The following is an 18,207-nucleotide window of genomic DNA, read 5'->3' on the forward strand; positions in this document are numbered from 1 at the left end:
TCGGCGGAGGCGCCCCGGGCGCCCCGGGGCATCCGGGAGGGCGGTGTGGGGGCTGGTCCCAGGGGAAGGGAGGGCGGAGGCGAAGGGAGACCCGCGCCCGCCCGCCCTGCCCTCCGCGCCTGCGCCCGCCGCCCCGCGCGAAGCCCCCGACAGGCACCGCGCGGGCACCCCGGCCGTGACGTCACTCAGGCGCGCCGGCCGCGAGAGAGGACCCCCGGCGCGACCGCGTCCCCTCGGGTCCTTGAGCCGGTGGCGACGACGGAGCGATGGCCTTGAGGCTGCTGAGAGTGGCGCCCGCGTCCGCGCGGGGCCTCGCGGCGGGGGCCCAGCGCTGGGTGAGGCGGCGGGCGGGGTCCGGCCTGTCCGCGGGGCGCCGCCCCCTCCCCGGTCCCCGGGCCTGGGGGCGGCGGCTCCCAGGGTCACTGTCTGCACGGACGCCCCTGTCCCGGCTCCCGGCTCCCGAGCCCCGAGTCCCGGGCAGACCTCAGGGGGCCGCGAGCTTCTCCCGGCCTCCTAATCTCGGCTCCCCCAGGGCACGGGGCGAACCGGCCGCCGGGCAGCCCGGGTGCGGGAGGCCGGCCGGCAGACCCCGCTGGCCGGGCCGGTGCGGGCCGCGCAGAACCTGGGTCGCACCGTTTGCTGTCCGTTTGCCTAATTGCTTCAGCCTCGGGGGCGCACGTAGCGGCACCGGCACTGCTGGCCTCCGCCCCCGGGGGAAACGTCCTCATCGGAGAGGCCACCGTTCCGCGGCCCGTCAGGCGGGCGACTCCACTGGTTCCCAGGCGCAGCGCCCCTCCCCGCGCCCCGCAGCGACGGGGCTCCGTGCACGTGTGACTCAGTTGTGTTCTCACGCCCTGCACCCCGTTCCCGGACGTCTCTTCCTAAAAGGGGGTTTTAACACTTGCGCACACTGAGGTTCACAGTTCGTGCTGCAGCGTGGCCTTGACGAGTGCGTGGTGTCCCGCGTCCTCCCCTCGGTGTCCCGCCGAGAAGTCTCTCTGCCCTAAGCCGTCCCCAGGCCTCAGCTCTTCAGCCCGCGGTCTTCTCGCATAACGTCCCCTGGCGTCCCCTGCCTGATCTCTGCCACCTCCCTAGCTTCCTTTGCCTTTGCTAGAACGTCACGTAACTGGAATCCCACAACACGTTGCTTTTTCATACCGTCTCTTCTGTGGAGACATGTATTTAAATACACCCCCGTCTTTGCGTGGCTGGATTCCTTCTGTTCACCGCCGTGTAATAGTCCGCTGTACGGCTGTCGCAGTTCCGCTGTTCAGCCACTGGAGGACGTGGTTGCTTTCAGTCCCCGGTGACTGTGAGCGGCGCTGCTGCAGTCACGTGGGTGCAGGCTTCTTTGTGGGAAGGGCTGGGTTGCGTGGTAAGACCGCGTCTGGTTTTACAAGGTGCCGCGGAGCCACCTTTTCCCGGGCGCCCGCCCCCTGGTGCCGGGTGGTGACTGGCACGCCTGCCGCACCGGCTCTCGCCGCGCCAGGGGTTGGCGGTTCCGGGCTTGTAGCCGGTCCCAGGGCGGCGGGGCGGGGGGGTTGCACTCGCATGCCCCAGTCACAGGTGACGGGCACGAACGCTCCGGGCTTATTCTGCACCCTTTCCCCGTGACGTCTGTGCAGACCTTTTGCCTGTTAATTCCATCATTTTCTTTGCACTCAGTTTTGCAACCTGCTTTTTTTCACCCTTCGGTAAACAATACAGTAGAACAAGCAAGTCAGGACTGAAAAAAAATCTTGTTGGTATTTTATATTCTCATATTTTTATTTCATAGAAAAATCTCACTTTTGTGAGTGCTTGGTAGTCCATCACATGGATTTACCTTGAGTTTTTAACTACTCCTCTGTGGTGGGACGTGAGGGTTTTATTTATGTGTCTGATTCCGTAACCGGTGACTGGATTTCCCCGGGCACCTCGGTAGCTCAGTCTTTGCACAGACCGTGCCTGTTCCCTTCGGGTGACCCCCTGGTCTGAGCCCCCGGCCCAGGGTCATGGCCACACCACCACCAGCAGTTTCGGGGGCTCTGTCTCGCCCCCCCACTGCACGCCATCATTTGAAAAGCAGAGCATTTCTCAGTTTGATGTGTGAAAAAGTGTGTGCTGCTTCTGAGAGAGCTCTGCTCTGCGGTGCGGCTGAGCCGGTCTCGCGGGTTCTCGGCACTTGGAGGGGAGGGAGGGAGCCAGCCTTCCGCCCGGCTTGTTGTCGAGCTGGGCAGCCCCGTGCTGGAGTTTTCTCAGCTTGTGCCTTTCGATGCATGTGTGCTGGGGGGACGGTTGTGCCTTTCGTGCGAGGAGTAGACCGCGGACATTGGAGACGGGAGGGGGGGCCGGTGCCTGCACTGCGGGTGAGAGGTGGGGACACGTGGGGATCCACGGGGGTCAGGAGGTGACGCGCCCGGGGGGACGTGACGCTCAGGTCGGCAGGGTGCCGTGAGTGCTCGCAGAGCTGGAGGAGTGGGGGCGTCAGTTCTGGGCCCCGAGGACGCAGCAGCGACCCTCCCGGGTCCTCACGGGCTCCCCTTGGGGCGGGGACCTGTGACTGAATCCGTAGGTAACACACCTGTAGGCCTGGTAGCCCCCGCCGCCTGGGGTGGCCGCACACTCACACCGCGCTGTCCTGTCTCAGGCAGGAATCCACACGGGTGTGCCGCGCCCGCGGCGGTACGGACCCCTGGCCTTCGTGCTCGGCGACAAAACAACCAAAAAGCTGACGGACTCCAGCAAAGTGATAACAGTCGACGGCAACATATGCTCCGGGAAGAGCAAGGTCGCGAAGGGGATCGCAGACAAGCTAGGTGCGCCCCGGGCGGGCGGCCGCGCTTCCCCCGGGGGTACTTGGGCGGGGCCGGGTGGGAGCGGTGGGCCGCGGTGGGAGTTTCACCTTTCCAAGCATGTGCCCAAAAGCTGTTACCGATCGCTTGTGCTCGGAGAGTTGGGACGTCCTCGCCGCCCCCCATCCGGTGGGAGCTGTGACGGCCTGGTCGTGGACACGGAGCACCGACCCGGCTGTCAGCACCCACCACCGACGTGGGTGTCGGTGCCGTGCCCGCGGGTGGGTGCACTCCGTGTGGAGCTGGCGTCACACGGCTGCTCAGAGCAAAGCCCGTGTCGCTCCCGTCCCTCTCCAGGGCCAGCGTTTGTGCGCCGCAGCTCCCTGGGGCCCTCGGCCAGCACGCGCCCGCCCACCTCCCGGGGGGGCGGGGGGCTCGGCTCCCGCAGCGGCGGGAGGGGTTCGCTGTGGTGCGGTGCACGAGGGGACACACTCGTCTCCTGCGTGTTTTACACATGTTGTCAGTGTCTTCATGCTCCCTGGAGCCCTGTGAACACAGGCTTGAGGGTCGCCGTCCTCACCTGCTCCCCAGCCAGCCCCACGCCGGCGTTCCAAAGGGCTCGGTTCCCAGCAGCACGCGGCTCGTGGGGGTGGGCGGGGCTGCCTCTCCTCTCAGCCGGCCCTGCCGCCGCCCGCAGGCATGAGGCACTTCCCGGAGGCAGGGGTGCACTACGTGGACAGCACGACGGGGGACGGCCGGTCCCTGGACATGGAGCTCAGTGGCAACTGCAGCTTGGAGAAGTTTTACGACAACCCCAAGAGTAACGACGGCAACAGCTACCGCCTGCAGTCCTGGCTGTACGCCAACCGCCTCCTGCAGTACGCCGACGCCCTGGAGCACCTGCTGAGCACAGGTGAGGTTCCCGGGGCGGGGGGCGGGGTCTGCACCTGGACCCTGTTCCAGAGCTCAGCCGCTTTGGGTCGCCCCTGCGAGCTCCTCCCTGGGGAGTCTGCTGGGCGAACGTGCTCCCTGTGAGGGTGAGGCCGCGGCTCCCCAGGGCCCACGTGGTCGTGGCTGGGAGTGAAATGGCTTCACGCCGTCCCGTCTCGGGTCCTGCAGTGGGACTCACGGCGGCACCGGGTTCCTGGGGTGCGTGTGTGTCCACACGTCAGAGGAACAGAGAGCCTCCAGATGACTGGGACAGGCCGGGGGCATGGGGAGAGAGGGCTGTCCCCCAGGTCCAAGGGCACCAGGTCCAGCACCACGCCCCAGGGTGGGAGTTGGCCCTCGGACGATGCCGGGGTGGGGAGAGAGCCCAGGGCGAGCCTCATCGGTGAGCAGCTGGGGCGGGCGCCGGCGGGACGCCTGGGGGTGGGAACGGGAGCCCTTCTCCTGCGAGCTGGACGCCGGTGCTCCCGCGGACGGGAGGGAGCGCTGCCGTGAGGGCGGTCCCACCAGGAGTGCACCTGTGTCCGCCCCAGCTGCCCGGCCGCCCGGGGTTGCGGCTGCCTGGCTGCGCCCTCCACAGGCGAGGCGCTGCTCCCAGCGTGTCCGTGGTCCGACCCCCTGTCCGCCCTCTCGCACAGGGCAAGGGGTCGTGCTGGAGCGCTCCGTCTACAGCGACTTCGTGTTCCTGGACGCCATGTACAAGCAGGGCTTCATCCGGAAGCAGTGTGAGTCCCGCCGCGGGCACACGGGCGTCCCGGGAGCGTCCACTGAACCGTGCACGGGTGCCAGGGCGGCTCCCTTTCTGTGGCTCCGAGGGAGGTCACCCAAGTGTCGCTCCTGGAAGTTTCCTCCACGGGACACTCGGCAGACCCCACTTTCTGGGCCGTGCCCCTATGTGGGCTGGGGTGGCGGTCTCGTCCCAGCGCCCCCCAGTGTGCTCTCAGGGGGAGGGGTCTCTGTGCCCGGGGCGCCGGGGGCGGCCCTGTCCGCAGCAGCGGGCATGTCCTGAGCGCCCGTGGCCGTCTGTGTGGTGCGCTCCCTGTGGCCGTGACAGGAGCGGCCGGTCTGCGCGGCTGGAGGCGTCACTCGGACACTGAGGTCGGGGGTGGGGGGGGTGTCACGCAGTGGGGCCACGCGCTCTGGAAGGGGGGGTGCACAGGACGTCCTCCCTCCCTGGGGAGCGTCGGTCACCACGACGAGGAAGTGGGCACTGGTCAGGAGCCGGCAGTGCCTTCCCCTGCCGGGGACGCCTGTGTAGACCCCCCCCACCCCGCCTGGGAAGTACGGGGGCCCTTAGGTGCGTCCGAGACGCGTTTACAAACCTCAAGGCCCTTAAAGGCAGGTTGGAAGCCCGTTGCTCCCCTTTCTCCAGAGGAAGCGGCGTGGTCCCTCCGGGCCTGGCACTCTGGGGGCGGCCATGGGGACGGGCGGCCATGGGGACGGGCGGCAGGCACTGCACTTGATGCGTGTGCCTGGGGCGCCCGTGGGGCCCCCGTGCAGCTGCGCCAGCGGGTCGCAGAGGGGCAGGCGTCTGGCTCTGAGAACCGCCCGTGCCCTTGTCCTCGTGTGCGGAGGAGGGGCATGCGGTGGGAACCTGGGGCGGACTGGCAGGTGACAGGCGGGCCTGTCTCGCGCGGGCCAGGTGTGGAGCACTACAACGAGGTGAAGAAGGTGACCATCTGCCAGCTCCTGCCGCCCCACGTGACGGTCTACCTCGACGTGCCCGTGCCGGAGATCCAGAGTCGCATCCAGAAGAAAGGGGACGTGAGTTGGCCTGTCCCCGAGGCCCGCCTCCCCCTGGGACGCCTTGTCCCGTGCACGGCCAGCGCCTCGCAGCCACGTCCGCAGAGGGAGGCCGGGGGTGGGGGCAGTGCCCCTGGGAGGGCCGCCTGCACCTGTCCTCTCCCCTGGGGCCCTCCGTCCCCCGGGCCCGTGTCCCCTGGCCCACCCTGCTGGACCGGCCCGTCTGCTGGCAGGACGGCCCTTGGCCTTGACTGTCAGCCTCTAAGGAGGAGTTCGTGCCTCTTGTGTTCCCGTGAATGAGACCAACCTCCAGTGCCCCCTCCCCTCTGACCCTGAGTGCCCCCCTGCTCCCTGACCCTGGGGCAGGGGGGCGGTCACCCACACACACTCCCGGTCCCCGCCGTGGCCGTGGCCGTGGCTGCGACTGGGTCGGGTGGCGCTGCCGTGCAGGGGTGACGGGGACTTGGGGCCACCAGCGAGGACCCCCAGCCCTGCGGCTGCTTCCACTGGGGGCGTCGCTCCTCCGGTGCACGTTCTCCAGGGAAGGGGGGCCTGCTCTGTGACTCCGGGGGGCGGAGTTGGGAGAGACCCTGGGGGCCCCCAGACCCCGACAGCGCCCAGCCCAGCAGGTGTCGTTCCGAGGTGTCACGAGGACACGTGGTCCGTGGCGGGTGTCCCTCTTTGCACACGCAGGACGGGCTGCGTGGCTCACCCCTGTCTCCCGCCCTGTGCAGCCGCACGAGATGAAGATCACCCCCGCCTACCTGCAGGCCATCGAGGACGCCTACAAGAAGGCCTTCCTTCCCGAGATGAGGTGAGCCCGGGGGCTGCGCGGCCCCCCGCACGGGCCACCCCGACGCATCGCTGGGCCCTCCGGCCCCGCGGTCCGTGCACGGGAGGCACGGCAGGCCCTCCCGTGCCGTGTGGCGGGGTTGTGGTTGGTTGGTTTGCTTTTTCCTGTCTCGTTGCCACGTTTTGGTGCTGGAAGCACACTGGAGCCACGTGGCACCACGGTTTCAGCACCAGAGAGCCCACGTGCGTCTGCTTCCCGTGGCAACCCAACGTGCATGCCGACCTCGCAGGGTGCTGGGGGGCCGCACAGACCCACGGGTCGGGGCGCGGGCCCTGGGGACCCTGAAACGGAGTCTTTCCCGTCCCCTCCCTCCTCGTTGAAACGGGGCCGTGACCCTGCGACCTGCTGCTCAGGTGGCCCCCGAGAACCCCGGGGGCGTGGGCCGCTGGGCAGCCTGGGCTTCAGCCGAGAGCAGACCGGGCTGGGCAGGTGGCCGTGTGAGCCCCGTGTTACACTCACACACACGCGTGAATGCCCCGCCTAGTCCTGACAGCAGGTGCTCCCGGCGGGAGGTGGAGTGGCTCCGGAAACAGCCACCCCCTGGGGCCCGTGGCTCCCAGAGGTGGCGACCTTTGCCCCCTGGACGCGGGCCGTGCGTGGGGTTCAGCTCGAGTCCAGCTTGGGACTCCCGGGGTGTTTCCTCTGGAGGCTCCTGCCCTGTGCTGGGCAGGCGCCCTGGCCCGGAGACGCCCAAATGAGGTGGTGTCGGTGTGTCCCCAGACCCTCGGCTGCCCCCTGTTGCTGGGGTGGGCAGCGGCTCTGCAGGGGCTGCACTGTGCCGGGCCCTGCCCTGGGCGGCCTCGCTGGCCTCTGGCCCCGCAGCAGCCTCAGGTCTCCGTCCGGTTGGTCCGGAGGAGGTGGCCCGGCAGCCTCCCCTGCATCTGCGAAGGCACAGACGTGCCAGCCAGGCCCGGCGACCGGGTCCCTGGGTGTGGGGAGGATGTGGGTGCGGGTGTGGGAGTGGCATCGGCTGCCCCTTCTTCTGGGGACCCCCATGGGGCTTCCTGGAGCCCCTTCCCCACGGACCGAGGAAGGAGCTGCTGTCCGTGGCACAAGTCTGATGGAAATGGCCACGTTCCGTGTGTCTCCGAAGCAGGAGTCCCAGCAGCTCAAGCGCTCTGGGCGTGCTGGCCCTCCCCCACCCCCCCGCCCCCCGGGCCTCTGTCCGTGTGCACGTCGCTGAGGTGTGTCCGTGCTTCCCGGGACGAACGCAGCAGCCGGAGACGTCTGCGGGGCGGCAGGTGGCGGGGGGTTCTGGCTTCTCGTGCCCACGGGGCCGAGATCAGCAGTGTGGGGGGGCGGCTGGGAGCAGGCCTGCGGGTCCTGTCCAGTCTCGGGCATGTTCCTGCTCCGGCCTCGTCCCCCTGACTGGATGGAGCGTGGCGTGTCGGCAGCGGCAGCGGGGACCCCGTGTTCGAGGGTCGTCTGTGCGGTGGCGGAAGCTCGGAAGGCTCACGTGGACCTGCCTTGTGTCTTGCAGTGGGAAGTCTGAGGTTTTGCAGTACAGTGGGAGGGAAGCCCAGGACGCAGAGAAGGTAAGACAAGGGTTGGAAGGTGTGTGGTCGTTCAGCTCGACCCGTGTGTACGGTTCCTGCAAGTCGGACCGTCAGCCCCCTTCCTGCCGGTCTGGGAGGGTCGTGGGGACCGTCTGAGAGGCGCTCCCACGGCCACGCCCGGGGCTGTGAGGCTGCGGTTTCCTCTCGTGGGACTCGGTGTCCGTGACCTGGAAACCCCAGGGCGGTGGGGGTGCAGCGGGCCAGGCTGCCCGCGCCGGCGCCCTCCTGGGATGGGGGCGGGGCTGGGAGCTGCCTCGGTCACCGAGGAGGGGCCAGCGCCTCAGGGCATCGGCGGTCCCCGTTCACAGGCGAGTTTTGTAAAAATTCAGGTCAGCCTCACTGTAACTAGTAGCAGCCGAAAGGGCCGTTTTTTAAAGAGCTCTACAGAAACACGCGTGCCCCCCCCCCCAAACACAGAAGCAGGCTCCGCAGCAGTGGCGGCCGGGGTGCTCGTGGTGGCAGCGGTGGGTCAGTGCGGGGACGGTGGCGGTCCAGAGCTGAGTCCAGAGCTAGGGGTGTGCGTGCTCATGCCTGTGTGTGTGCTCACACCTGTGTGCGGGCTCTCACCTGTGTGTGCAGGCTCACCTGTGTACAGGCTCACGTGTGTGTGCAGTCACCTGTGTGTGTGTGCATACGTGTGTGAGGTTCTTGGTTTGGTAAAGTGGGTATTTTACAGAATAATGGAAAAGTAGAGGAAAACGGGTTACTTCTTAGGGCAGTTGACGATTCGGTTGGTAAAAACCAAACAAAACACCCTGTGTCTTCTGTAAGATCTTAAGCACAAATTACTAAAAACACAAAACATGAGAGAATTCTAGAAGGAAAGCCAGGCCCCGTGCGTGTGTGCTGGTGTGAGATCTGCTGGTGGTTCCTGCATCTTCACAGGGTAACGGGGGGCATGTGTTCAGGGGGCAAGGTGACGCACTTCATTCAGCTCTGGGGTGCGCGCCAACTTCCTGGTTCTTCCCTTGCTTCTGGAGCGAAGTCACTGGGTGGGGGGGGGGGGCTGCTCTGTCACGGGTGCCGGTTCCCTCCCCGGCCGGCCGCCTCCTCCCTGCTCCTCCCTCCCAGACTTGGGGGGATGCCTGCTGCCCGGCATCCGCTGGGCGAGGTGCCCACCTCGAGGCCACCCCTCGGTCCCCTGCCGCACCGGAGGCCGCCTGGCCAGCTGCCCGTCTTCCCGACTTCTGCGGCAGCGTTCCTGCCACCAGGCGGTTGCAGTGTGGCGTGCGCCGCGGTGAGTGTGTCTAGACTCCTGAGGAGGCTTCGTGGTAACGTGGGACCCTCTCGCCCAGGTGGTGGAGGACATCCAGTACCTCCGGTGGGACAAGGGGCCGTGGCTCAGCCAGGACGACCGCACCTTCTACCACCTGCGGATGCTGTGAGTGCGGGGGCGCTGGGGGCCCAGGGCGGGGCTCGTGTGGAGCCTGGCGTGGCCTGCGCTCCTCCCCCCACCCCGGAACCGGCCCCCACCCTCTGGTCTGAGGGGGGCGGACTGGTCACAGTGTGGACTCCGCAGGGACGTGGCCTTCACCGCCCGCCAGGTGCCATGTAGGGTGTGGGGGCCCCTCAGAGACAGGCTCTGTGGGGAGCAAGCACACCCCAGTCGCAGAGCTGCGTTGGGGCCCAAGGCCGGGGAGAAGGCCGCCCTGAGTGATGGCAGGGCGTTGCGTGTGTCTGGTCCCCTCCCGGCTGCGCCTGCTACGCACGCCCGGGCGGTTCTGTCTTCCCGGGGACTGGGCTCACTGACTGCCGGGCGGTGCTCCTCGGACCCCGCACGGCCCTCCGGCCCTGGCGTCTGCTTCCTCTGGGGCGGGCGTGCCCGCTGCGGCCCTGGCCGTGCGGCTGCAGTCGCTCTCCCCCGCCCCGTGCACCGAGCCGGGCCTCGGCGTTCAGGTGGGCTTCTCGCGGGCGGGCAAGCGGTGGGGAGGGTCCCAGCTTCCGGGCGCTTCGCTCGCAGCTGAAACTGGAGCCCCCTGAGTTCCCTGAACTGCATCTAACCTTTTCTGGTGGGTGCTTACGTGACGTGCGTGTCTCTGTGGACGGACCAGGACGGTGTCCCGTGCAGTGCCGTCCTCACCCGGCTCCGGAAGCCCACACCCTTCCTCTAACCGCGGGCGGCGTTCTCCCTCCAGGCCCGAAGCCCCGCAGTTGAGGTCACGGCAACAGGCCCTCGCGGGCCAGAAGGTGCTCCAGACACACTCTGGGCTCCCCGGGACGGCGCCCCCTTGCCCGCCCTCCTCTCGGCAGCTCAGGCCGACGCCCCGGCGGATGGTCGCGTCCCCGTGCGGCTGTCGCCCATCGAACCCGCCTGCCCCTGCTGGTCCCTGGCCGTCCCCCAGGTCCCACACGCAGCCGGCGCGTGTGTCTCCAGTGACTCCTTGCCCTTGTGTTTCCTCACTGCTCCCGCTGCTGCTGCGGGGTTCGAGCCCCGCGTCCCGCAGCCCTGCAGGAGGAGGCGGACCCGCGTGGGGCACAAGTCCAGGCTCACCTCCTGGAACTCACGCAGGGCCCAGCCTTCTGTCGGCCCCTCCCATCGGGTGCCTGCAGGCCTCCCGTCCCCGGCCCTCTCCCCCCTGCCCAGGCGTGACCCGGACCCTGAGCGCTCATCTCAGCCTGGCTGCGGGCGTCTCTGCTGTCCCCAGAGACCTCGTCCCAACGTCCCCAGGCCTCGGCCTCCCGTGGCTTCACACGGGGCTCCTGCTCCTGTCGGTCAGCTCCCGCCAGCAGAGTGCACGGCCTGCCGCCAGCAGAGTGCACGGCCTGCCGCCTGCGAAGGGGCGTCTCCTAGCACCCTGCTGAGGCGTCCCGCCGCCATGAGGTGCTGTCCTTCCCCAGACCCGGCAGTGTGCTGGTGTGACCCCAGGTCGTGTCTGGAGCCCTCTGTCCGTTGAAGTCTCGGTGACGGTGTCTGTGTGTGGTCCTGTGGCTCTCCGGGCGGAGAGGCCCTGCACTCCCACGGCGCTCACAGCCACGACACCCAGTCGAGCGCGGTGACGCACGTCCCCGAGCGCTCCTGCCCCCCCCTCCTCCCGGCGCTCTGACCCCGGGACGGTTCGTGGCCGTCCACCGTGGTGACCGTGTGTGTTCTCGTCCCGGCCCCGCTTCCAGTGTGGGGGCTCTGGGGGAGATGACGGCCAGTTTCCAGGGTGATTCCTGCGAACATACCGTCCCCTGCTGCCCCCGTTCTGTCCGGAACCCGACCAAGTAGCTGGTGCGGAGTGTGTCATGCCGTCTCGGCTGCGTGTGGCGGCGTGTAGTTGTGTGTGTGTGCATGCGCTGGTGCCGAGCGCCGGCTGTCTTCCTCCTTGAGGGAAGGCGGTGTCCGCAGCTGCGATCCCCCACGGACCCGCGCCTGTGAGTCAGCTGCGCCCGGGTCGCCCGAGCACGTGTCTCTGAGGGCCCGGCGCCCCCCGGGGCGTGTTCTGGAGAACACGGAGACGGCTGGTGACCTGGCGGCCGGCCGAGTCACGGGCAGACGCTGCCGCTTTGTTCCTTCCGTCCTTCCCGGCCTCGCTCTTTCTGGTCGCGGCGTGGCCCCCCCGGCCGTGAGCCTGACCGGCGTGCGGGCCGTCTCATGCCGGTGCTCAGGCCCTGGCTGCGGGGCTGCTCCGCCTCCGCCCGCTTCCGAGTTCTCCGGAGCGACACCAAGTGCTCGGGGTCCTCATCTTGGCTCACAGCCACACGCGCCATGAGCAGGCCAGGCCCTCGCACGGGTTGTGCGCGGCTGCGGGCATCTTTTTAATCTGCAGGGAACAGCTCGGGCCGGTGTGCTGGGCTGCGGCTCGGGCTCGGGCTCGGGCTCGCAGGGAGGCTCCGGGTGGGTGTGATTCCGCCGCGCCGCCCGCAGGTGGCGCTGTGGCTCCGCGCGCCACTCCCGTTCCCGGCCGCCAGCGCCTCGGAGTGTGGGGAAGTGTTTCGGGGTTTTGAGCTGCAGAGAAAACCGAGTCACGCCCACCTTGTTGTTCGTTAGTGCTTAAAAATACCCACTTCGTTTTTAGTTGAAATCGTTCACGGTGAGATCACGTTTACCATTTGTCCTTGTACAATGAGAATAGGATGGCTCTGTGTGTGCTAAAAATAGAAACGTGGGTGTTGCCGCGTCACCGGCCTCGCTGGTAAAGCTCGCCGGTAACCGCCCCCCTGTCGCAGCGGGAGCCGCGTCCGAGTGCGGGCTGCGGCGGGCGTGCGGTCAGGGGCGCCCTCGCCCAGGCCCTCGGGCCAGCGGTGGCCCTGGCAGCACGGGGGGGGGGGAGGGGGCGGGATGTCTGGGTGCGCACTGCCAGCCACTGCACGGTGACGTGGCTCCACCGGCGACACCCGGGCGGGCTTCACCTGCTGCCCCCATCGCCCTCCATCTGCCCGGGGGTCTGCGCTCCGTAGGGGCAGGCCCGGAACCGACGGTGCTGCCCCGGGGGGCGGGGGCCGGCGTGGCGTGGCCCCGTCAGTCTGGGTCCGGCGCGCCGTGTGGCGGAGAGCCAGCGGCCTGGCAGGGCGTCCCTCGGGGCCGCTGCAGAGCCGTCCACCGTTACTGCTTGTAGCGGGAAGTGGCCACTTAAACTAGTGGTTTTCTTTGTTTGGAGCCTTAAGAAAGGAGGCTTTGTTTCAGTGTTTCTTTCTAAAAGCCCCCAAAATGCTTTTCATCTTCCAGTATAGTGGTTATATTCAGACTGCATTTAAGCAAGTTACAACCAAGTGTAAATATTTTAGCATCTAGCAAAACACACCGGGAGACGAGGACAGGACCTGCGGTCTGTGTTTCCCGGGGCCGAGAAGGCCGGGGGCTCCACCTTCTTCAAGCGCCGGCTCGGCGGCCGTCCGGGGTGGGCGTTCGCCCCTGCCCGGTCCACGCCAAGTCCTGCAGCCTCTCGGCTTCCCGGGCAGGCTGGACGCCGCGCCGTGGGCCCGGAGGGATGCCTGACTCCGGCTGTTTTCCTCGGGGCTCGGTCACTCTGCGAGTTTTTCGCGGCGCTGTGCTTGGCGTTGTGACGACGTGCGGCGTTTGTTTCCACTCTTCGTTCCCGCCGGTTTGTGTTCAGAGCAGCTGCGGCTTCTGTTCCACGTCTCCCGAGTCTGGCTGCTGAGGCTCTGGAGAGGCCGCAGCCGGGGGTGCGGGCGCTGCCGGGGGCGAAGTCGCGCTGCGAGCGGGCTGCCGGGGAGTGGGTGGCACTTGCGTGGGTGCGTGGGTGCTCCAGCGTGGCTGCGCTTACCCCCCGCCTGTGGATGGGTGTGAGCGTGCCTGTCCTCCTTCCCAGGGTTCAGGACAAGCTGCAGGTGCTGAATTTCACCACCATTCCCGTCTACCTCCCGGAGATCACCGTCGGGGCGCACCAGAGCGACCGGATCTTCCGCAGGTTCTTGGAGGTGAGAGCCCCAGGGCGGAGCGCTGCCCCGTGGGCGGGCGGGTCCCCAGCCCCCGCTCCTCCTCTGCCGGGCTGGCTTTCTCTGTTTCTTTTCTGCCGTCCACAGCGCTTCGTAAGTAACGGTGCCTGCACTTTGCACAGGATGTTTTAATGGAATTGCATAGGCAGTAAGGAGGGAGTTTTCAGTTATTCAGAATTAAAAAACATTTCACTCTGCAAGAAGCAGCAGTTTAAGGTTAGAGTGAAGTTCGCCTGGAAGAACCAGAGACCCGGCAGACGGGGCCGGGGGCCTGTGCTGCGGGGACGCCGGGCGGCTCCACACCGCCCTCTAGGGTCAGGCTTCGTCCTCGCACGGCCTCTGCTGGGCGGCCAGGTTCCTGGAGCCGAGGGAGTGGGGAGGCAGGGGGAGGGGCCCAGCCTCCGCCCACAGGCGCTGGGGACAGGAGTGGCGGCCAGTGACCAGACCCAGGGAAGTGCGGCGCTCGGGGGGAAGGCCCAGTGGCCGGCACTGCCCCTGAGTGCTGGTCGCGGCGTAGGGAGGTGCCAGATGCTCTTTGCGGTGCTGCGGCGCGTCCGCCCACCAGGTGGGTGAGCACGGGGCTTCGGGGCTGCTGGAGTGAGCAGGGGCGGGGCGGGGGGCGGCGAGGCGGAGGAGCGGCTCCCTCCGCGGTCCGGCTCGGTGGGTGTGGCAGCGCCGCCGGCCCTCAACCTCTGTTGCCTTAGAGAAGGGACCCAAGGGTCCGACCGGTCTCTGGCGCCAGAGGCCCCGCGAGCGGCCCCCGGGAAGTCAGGGCAGATGGTGTGGGGCAGCTGCTGCAGGCTGGCGCACCTGGCAGGCCCGCTCCGCCTCTGGTTATCCTTCTCCGCGGTTGAAGAGTTCATCTGCGGAGATGAGAGCAGAGCGAACCGCGGCCTGCGTGGCCCGGCCCCCGGCGTCAGGTGGGGGACGCTGTGACCTGCGTGAGCGTCCTGGACACGGGCCGAGGGTGTGCCGAGCCCCCGGTGGCTGGAGCACGTCTGCTGCGGCCGTGGGGGGGCTGGAGAGCCCTTCGGAGGCCACGCCCCCGCACTCTGGACAGGCGGCTGTGTGCAGCTGAGCTCAGGCTCTCATCAAAGAGGCCCCGCCCTCTGGCCTGCGGCCCCGCCCCGTCCTCGGCTGCGGTGCGCCCAGGCTGGCCCCGGGTTCGGTTTCAGAGCCGCAGTCTCCGCACGAAGTCCCAGGGCCGCGGCCACCAGCTCCCAGACCAAATGGTGGGACAGCCTGGGGGCCGAGGGCGGAGTCGGGTGGCGGCAGGCTGGTTGCTCCGCAGGCACCTCCAGGTCCCCCGTGTCCTCCCCGTGGCGCGACACCCCTCCCCCCCGACGTCCTGGGGCACCTGGTGGGGTTGCGTTGGCAGGTCCCCCACCTGGGCCCCGCTACCCCGCCGCCCAGGGAGGGCCCCGCAGAGGCCTCTCTGACTTGGAGAACGCGGGGGTGGATTGGGGGCCGCCGTGGGGTGAGCTGGGGCCTGCGGGCGGATGGTGACCGTGGCTGCTTCCCTCCACAGCTGCCGGGCCGCCGGTACAGCCCTGGGTACAACGCAGACGTGGGCGACAAGTGGATCTGGCTGAAGTGACGGCGCCCCGGGGCGCTGCAGCGTGGAGAGGAGGACGCTCGGGCTGTGGGCTCTTGGGGCTCCTCGCACTTTGAAGCTGGGGAGGGGGAAACAACGTGGCTGGAAGGCGCTCACTGCTCCTCCCCCGGTGCCCCCGGCGCCCTGTCCTGCGGGTCTGCACGCTGCTGCCTCCGACCTTGACAAATAAAACGGCTCTAAGACACCTGTCTCCATCCACGTGTGTCAGACCTGGGCCCACACACGGCCCGTCCCACACACGTGTCCGTGTCAGACCTGGGCCCGAGCCCTGCCCGTGGGTGGTGGCCGTGTTCGTTGACCAGCCCGCTCGCCCTGGGCTGTGAGGCGGCTCCGCATGGCTCCGGCCTGTGCGGAGAGTAAAGCGTCTGTCCTGTTGGGGACTCCCGTGGGTTCGCAGGACTGCGTGTTCGGGTGGGAGCGCCTGTGGACGTCTCGGGGGAGGAGCCTCGCCACCCACCAGGCCTGCGGTTCTGCCCCCGAAGGGGGAGTGGGGGTCACAGGTCAACGGGGCGAAACAGGAGAGCAGAACCACGGCCTTGGCTGCCTCGGACCGGCTCGTCCGCCGGAGCGGGGAGAGGGACCCGTCCCTCCCTCACCCCTGCCGGCCGGGCCCCGGGGCGCGGAGCCTGCGGCGTCCGTGCAGCAGCCCCGGCCCCGTGTGTCCAGGGGGCTCGGTGAGTCCCAGTTGGTGCAGCTCACAACCCGGGTCCTCGGCTGCCCCGGCCACAGTCCCGGAGCCCAGGGGCCGCTGGGCCGGTGGTTCGCTGCCGGACAGAAGAGAACCCCCGGCGGAAGGTTCCGCCACGTGGGGCCGGCCTTCCGCCCTCCGCCCTCCGCGGGCTTGAAGGGTTGGAAATACGCTTCCCAGCCGTGTGGGGCTGGAGTGCGATCCCAGAGGCCAGGGGGTGGCGTTTCCCTAGGAAACGGGCGCGGCTAATGCCCCCTGAGTGGGAGCGAGCCGCCTGGGCGCGGGGCCAGCCAGGGCGCGGCCGGGGCAGCGCCGCCCGGAGCCCTTAAGGGGGAGAAGACCCGCGCGTCTGTAATCGCCTGGGCTGGTCCGCGTCTCCGGAGGGGAGCCGGCTCCTCGCTGCGCTCCTCGGGTCCTGGTAGGTGGGGGACAGTGTGGGGGTCGGGCAGTGTGGGGCGGGCCTGCTCCGGGGGGAGGGCTCGTCGGGCCAAGCAGACCGGCCCAGCCCAGTGCCTCCTGCGGGCGGTGGCCGCCGTGCACCTCCCCCGGGGGCGTGCGGCTCGTGGGTGCTGCCGAGGCAGTCTCATCCCTTCTGTTCTCTGCCGTTTCCCGTCCTGTGAGGCCGGGCAGAGAGCAGCAGGTCAGTGCCGCCCCAGGGGGCGGGGAGGTGGCCCAGAGCAGCACGGACTCCGCTCCCGGGAGCGAGCGCTGCCGACCCTCAAACCGACTGCGTGTGGGGACCTTCCGTGTGGGGACCTTCCGTGTGGGGTGCGCGAGGCCTGGGGGCTCGGGCCCTGCCCTTGCGTGACGCTGCGGCTCCGCGGCTCCCGGCCGAGTGCTGGCAGCCACGGGCCCAGCCTCGGGGTTCTCCGCTGAGCGGGAAGCGCACACACTGTTCTCTTACCTGCTCCGCTGCGGGCTGCTGCCGGCTGCGCAGCCTCCATCTCGGCCTGTCGCGCCAACCAGGTGTGCGGTCAGCACGGCAGGTGTGCGTGCGGCTGCCCCTTGGAGAGCAGGTGTCCGCACAGCTCCGGGGACACTGCTGTCCCCTAAGCTCAAGTGTCGGGCTCTGTGCGAACGGAGTCGGAGGCGGTGTGGGGTCCTGCCCACCAAAGCCGGGGCCGCGCTGGGCCGAGAGCCGCGTTCCCGGCGCGTGGCTGGGCGTGTGCGGTCCCTGGAGCCGACTCCTTTTTTATGCTCCTGAGGCTGCCCCAGCGACCACACTGAAATCCCGCTTTTAATCTTTAAAGGAGCGTTTTTCTCGGGCGCGGTTGGCGTGCTGAGGTCTTCCTGTAGTGTGGGTGCCGCGAGGCGGAGGGCAGCATGCACACATACGCGCTCCCGCGCGCTGCCGCCTCGGGGGTCCCTCCGCGGGGGGCCGCCACCTCCGGGCGACGCGTCGGCCGAGGAGGTGCGCCCTGACCCCCAGGCGCCCCGACACCGGCGTCCCGGGCTGAGGAAGGCAGGAGGGGCAGCAGGGCACAGCCTTGAGGGCGAGGGACCGGGTCTGGGGCGGGGACGTGGCCGGGACAGCGGGTCCCCAGGCGGGCAGGTCCGAGGGGGTGCACGCAGGGAGACCACAAGTGGAACCCTGCTAGGCTGTGGGTTTTCCGCTGTGGGGCGTACGACAGAGCCCCCCGCCCCGCCCCACCCCGTGGGGGCCCCTGCCCGGCGCCTGTTGTCGAGCGCACCCCTGGGAAGCCCACGTGGACGGGCTGGACGGGCAGGTTCCCGCGGCGGACGTCACCCCTCCGACGGCGACCAGGGGCAGTCTCCGCGTCCGGGTGTCGCAGTGCCGAGCCCACGGCTGGTGCGCCTGGCGGCGTCCCGCGGCCCGACCTGGCTGTCCTCTCGCTGCTGCAGACACGCCGAGCGAGGCCCGGCCCCCACCGCCCCGCCGGGATCCTCGGCCAGCATTTTCCTTAGGGCTCCTGCTGCCGCCCTCCCTGGCGGCGCTGGCCTCACGTGGCTCCCTTCGGAGCCAGCGCTCCCCGGGGGCTCTGTGCGCCTGCGCCGCACGGGCACCCCTGCGCGGTCCAGACCCCTCCCCCGACACCGGGCCCCGCCCCCTCAGGCTGCGGGCCCTCCTGCCCTGGAGAGGCCCCGCTCTCGGGGTCCTCGGTCTCCTGCCCCTGAGTCAGGGGTGTGGGCACAGCTCACGCTGTGACCCCGAGAACGGCCCTGCGAGAGCGGCATGAACCGTCTGCTGCCCCCTCCTCTGCCCACAGAGGCCCGGGTGCCTGCGGCTGTCCCCAGGCGGTGGTCCTCAGCACGGCCCCGGGAGGTCCGTTCCCGAGAGCCAGGATGGGCCTCATCTCTCTGCAGTTTCGAAACAAAAGCTTTAACATACACACTACTTGCCAGGCTTATCACTTTTTACCTTAAGCTAAAATTTCCCAAGTCTTGAGCCCCCTATCATTCCCCACCATCAGTATCGAACTGTCTCATTTCTGTGAGATGAGAACTCAGCATTGGGCTGTTCCGTGGGGGGGGGGGGATTAGGAACACTCCTAAGTGCAGACCCACGCAAGGAGGCACATTGCATGCAACAGCAGCTGTGACACTGGAGAAGGTGACGAGGATAAAAACAGTAAACGCCTCTCGAAGACCAGGTCTGCCGGGCAGCCAGGAGGTTGGTTCCGACAACT

The 18,207-nt window shown here is 68.6% G+C and overlaps 1 protein-coding gene across 2 annotated transcripts; it reads left to right on the plus strand.

Annotated features, from left to right (window-relative positions):
- Nucleotides 1-176: 176 nt before the first annotated feature.
- Nucleotides 177-14,942, plus strand: NDUFA10 (NADH:ubiquinone oxidoreductase subunit A10). Of its 2 annotated transcripts, XM_028510323.2 has the most exons (10): nucleotides 177-335; nucleotides 2,630-2,798; nucleotides 3,472-3,687; nucleotides 4,361-4,447; nucleotides 5,365-5,486; nucleotides 6,200-6,279; nucleotides 7,799-7,853; nucleotides 9,170-9,255; nucleotides 13,130-13,238; nucleotides 14,785-14,942. In XM_028510323.2, exons 1-10 carry the CDS (start codon nucleotides 267-269, stop codon nucleotides 14,851-14,853), a joined length of 1,062 nt encoding a protein of 353 aa, XP_028366124.1. In that variant the 5' UTR covers nucleotides 177-266; the 3' UTR covers nucleotides 14,854-14,942. The 2 variants fall into 2 exon arrangements, with proteins under 2 accessions (XP_028366124.1, XP_028366125.1); XM_028510324.2 differs by lacking the exon at nucleotides 13,130-13,238 and having other exon boundaries at nucleotides 14,785-14,848.
- Nucleotides 14,943-18,207: the final 3,265 nt, after the last annotated feature.

This window comes from Phyllostomus discolor, chromosome 4 (assembly GCF_004126475.2).
Source record: "Phyllostomus discolor isolate MPI-MPIP mPhyDis1 chromosome 4, mPhyDis1.pri.v3, whole genome shotgun sequence".
Classification (NCBI taxonomy): domain Eukaryota; kingdom Metazoa; phylum Chordata; class Mammalia; order Chiroptera; family Phyllostomidae; genus Phyllostomus; species Phyllostomus discolor.